The sequence below is a fragment of the Chelonoidis abingdonii genome, chromosome 2, assembly GCF_003597395.2.
Source record: "Chelonoidis abingdonii isolate Lonesome George chromosome 2, CheloAbing_2.0, whole genome shotgun sequence".
In the NCBI taxonomy this organism is placed as follows: domain Eukaryota; kingdom Metazoa; phylum Chordata; order Testudines; family Testudinidae; genus Chelonoidis; species Chelonoidis abingdonii.
Window position 1 is genome coordinate 286,134,499 of NC_133770.1, and position 2,501 is coordinate 286,136,999.

At 38.8% G+C, this 2,501-nt stretch overlaps 1 protein-coding gene across 1 annotated transcript in view; it reads right to left on the reverse strand.

Moving 5' to 3' along the window:
* Positions 1-2,501, reverse strand: part of DNAAF11 (dynein axonemal assembly factor 11) — an 80,396-nt gene that overhangs the window by 70,332 nt on the left and 7,563 nt on the right. Inside the window, exon 2 of the mRNA XM_032795046.1 lies at positions 1,164-1,241. Within this exon, the coding sequence (XP_032650937.1) occupies positions 1,164-1,241 (78 nt within the window). The remainder of the gene's footprint in view (positions 1-1,163; positions 1,242-2,501) is intronic.

Genomic DNA, 2,501 nt, shown 5'->3' on the forward strand with positions numbered 1-2,501 from the left:
TTGGGACCTGGAGTAGAGGGCGGGCCCAGGTCCCTCCCTCTCCACTCCCCTCCTCCAAGGACACTAGGGGAGTGATTAAGAACTGGTTCAGAGGCAAGCAATAGTGCCCTGAACCTACCCCAGAGAAGAGAAAGCACGAGACCCAGCAGAACAATACCGACAATTTGCCACACTACCTATTTCTACAATTTTTCCAGACATCTCTTTAACCTATTTGAGAAACTTTGTTTGTTTCCATTTGTTTTATCTGTTCCAGTTTGTTGATTTTTTTTTCCTCAGAAGACAGAAACTGAAATCCGCACATCCCTTTGTCACTTTATCCTTTTCATAAAAGATGACCATGCTATACCGACTGGACTACTGGAAATTAATACAGGGAGGAACTCAAGATAGAAGTGATTCTACTGATATGGGATGTATTTATAGGCAATTTTATGGCTTAGAATTTGATCTTGCAAGATGCGGAATATCATCAGTGCCCAATGAGGTTAATGGAGTAGAGACATGTGAACTGGGAAATGACTATCCTTAAATTAGTATAGGTGGGGATAAGACAGACAAAATGTTTATGTAAAAATGGAAGAGAATCTCCTGAAATGCTCCATAAACCACTCCACAGGGAAAAGACCACCATATATGGTCAATAAGCATGGAAGTCCTACCTCTGTGAGACTTAGTTGACTGCTGAAGTGAAGAAGTCTTCTGAGACAATAAAGCCTTTTACAGCCTATGGAGGATTTTTAAAGGATTTAAAAAGCCACATTGTTCTAATTATTCTGTTTCAGTAATACATTTAGCTTTTTGGCAAGCACATACCAATACCATATGGGTGACCCAAGTTCAGGAATAGTTTTTGGATTTCCACTGTGCAGGATATTAAAGAATAAAGCTGTCACAATTGCCTACTTTGGAAAAGGGGTGCAAAGAAGAGTGAAATGTTTTAGTGAACCTCTGCAAAGACGTGAACAGAAACTATTGTTTGCTATAGGTAAGTACCATATGTACTAGCTACTTGTAACAAAATGCACAAAAATACTCATCTGAGTAACTACAGATTACCTTAGTTCGTGGGTATATTTGATAATTTACATTCTCCTTTACTTTCATACTCCACACTTAAGCTTCAATATGAAAAGGGAAAAGATTGTATTAAAAAAACTTACCTTCCAAATTTTCAATTCTTTCAATGTTGTTCAAAGCTAAATTTAAATATTCAAGCTTCTTTAGTTTGCTTACATTTTCTGAAATAAATATATATATTTTATTTCAGTTCTATTCACAAGGACAGGCACAACATTTTTAACTCTGTTTTACTGTTTAATTTATTTCTGAAAGAAATTAAATTATGTGCAAAGTGGGAGATTCACAATGGCATAAATATATCAAATATTAACATTTTAATGCACAGAAAGTAATTGCTTTGGACAGAAAACAAAATATTTATCCTGGAGAGTGTAATAAAAATCAAATAGCAAAGACAATGAACACAGACATCTATTCAGCTGTTTAATCATTCGAAGATTAAAGGCTTGGTCCAAAGGCCCACTGAAACAATGGAAAGATTTCCACTCACTTCAATAAACTATGGATCAGGCCCATACTGCCCAGTCCTGCTCTCTGAAATTAGTGGGAGTTTTGTCATTGACTTCAAAGGGCACTAGAGTGCCCCCCTTAACCTATATGTATACACTTTTCAGGCTGTTTCTTGTTTGTAGGTTTTTGAAAGATGAATATAACCCAGGTTGAGAATGCAGAAGTCCATATTATACCATACCCGGAGAATTAAGATTTTTGTAAATAATTCCTAGGCCTGCCCCTTAAGTAATGTAACCATGATTACCTTCCCATTTAGGTTTTGTTTATAAAACGGCATGACAACAGACTGCCAAGAAACTGGTCTGGGAAGCTGCCTTTTGCCATTTCTTTTGTGGCATCTCAACTTTCTGAACTGGCTACACTTTAAGCTTCCAAAGCTCTTTATTTAGATCTGTGATGCTGTGGGCTATGGGTGAGAAAATTAGGACTCATGGAATGAGATTTTCTCTTGCGATTAAGTTCGTGTACATAACTAAACAGTAATGACCATTTACAGATACGCACAGACACTTACTGGCCACTTCACAGACTTTAAGGTCAGAAGGGACCATTATGATCATCTAGTCTGACCTCCTGCACAATGCAGGCCACAGAATCTCACCCATCCACTTCTAGAACAAACCCCTAACCTATGTCTGAGTTACTGAAGTCCTCAAATCGTGGTTTGAAGACCTCAAGCTGCAGAGAATCCACCAGCAAGTGACCCGTGCCCCATGCTGCAGAGGAAAGCGAAAAACCTCCAGGGCCTCTGCCAATCTGCCCTGGAGAAAAATTCCTTCCTGACCCCAAATATGGTGATCAGTTAAACCCTGAGCATGTGGGCAAGACTCACCAGCCAGCACTCAGGAAAGAATTCTCTATAGTAACTCAGATCCCAACCCATCTAACATCCCATCACAGACCAC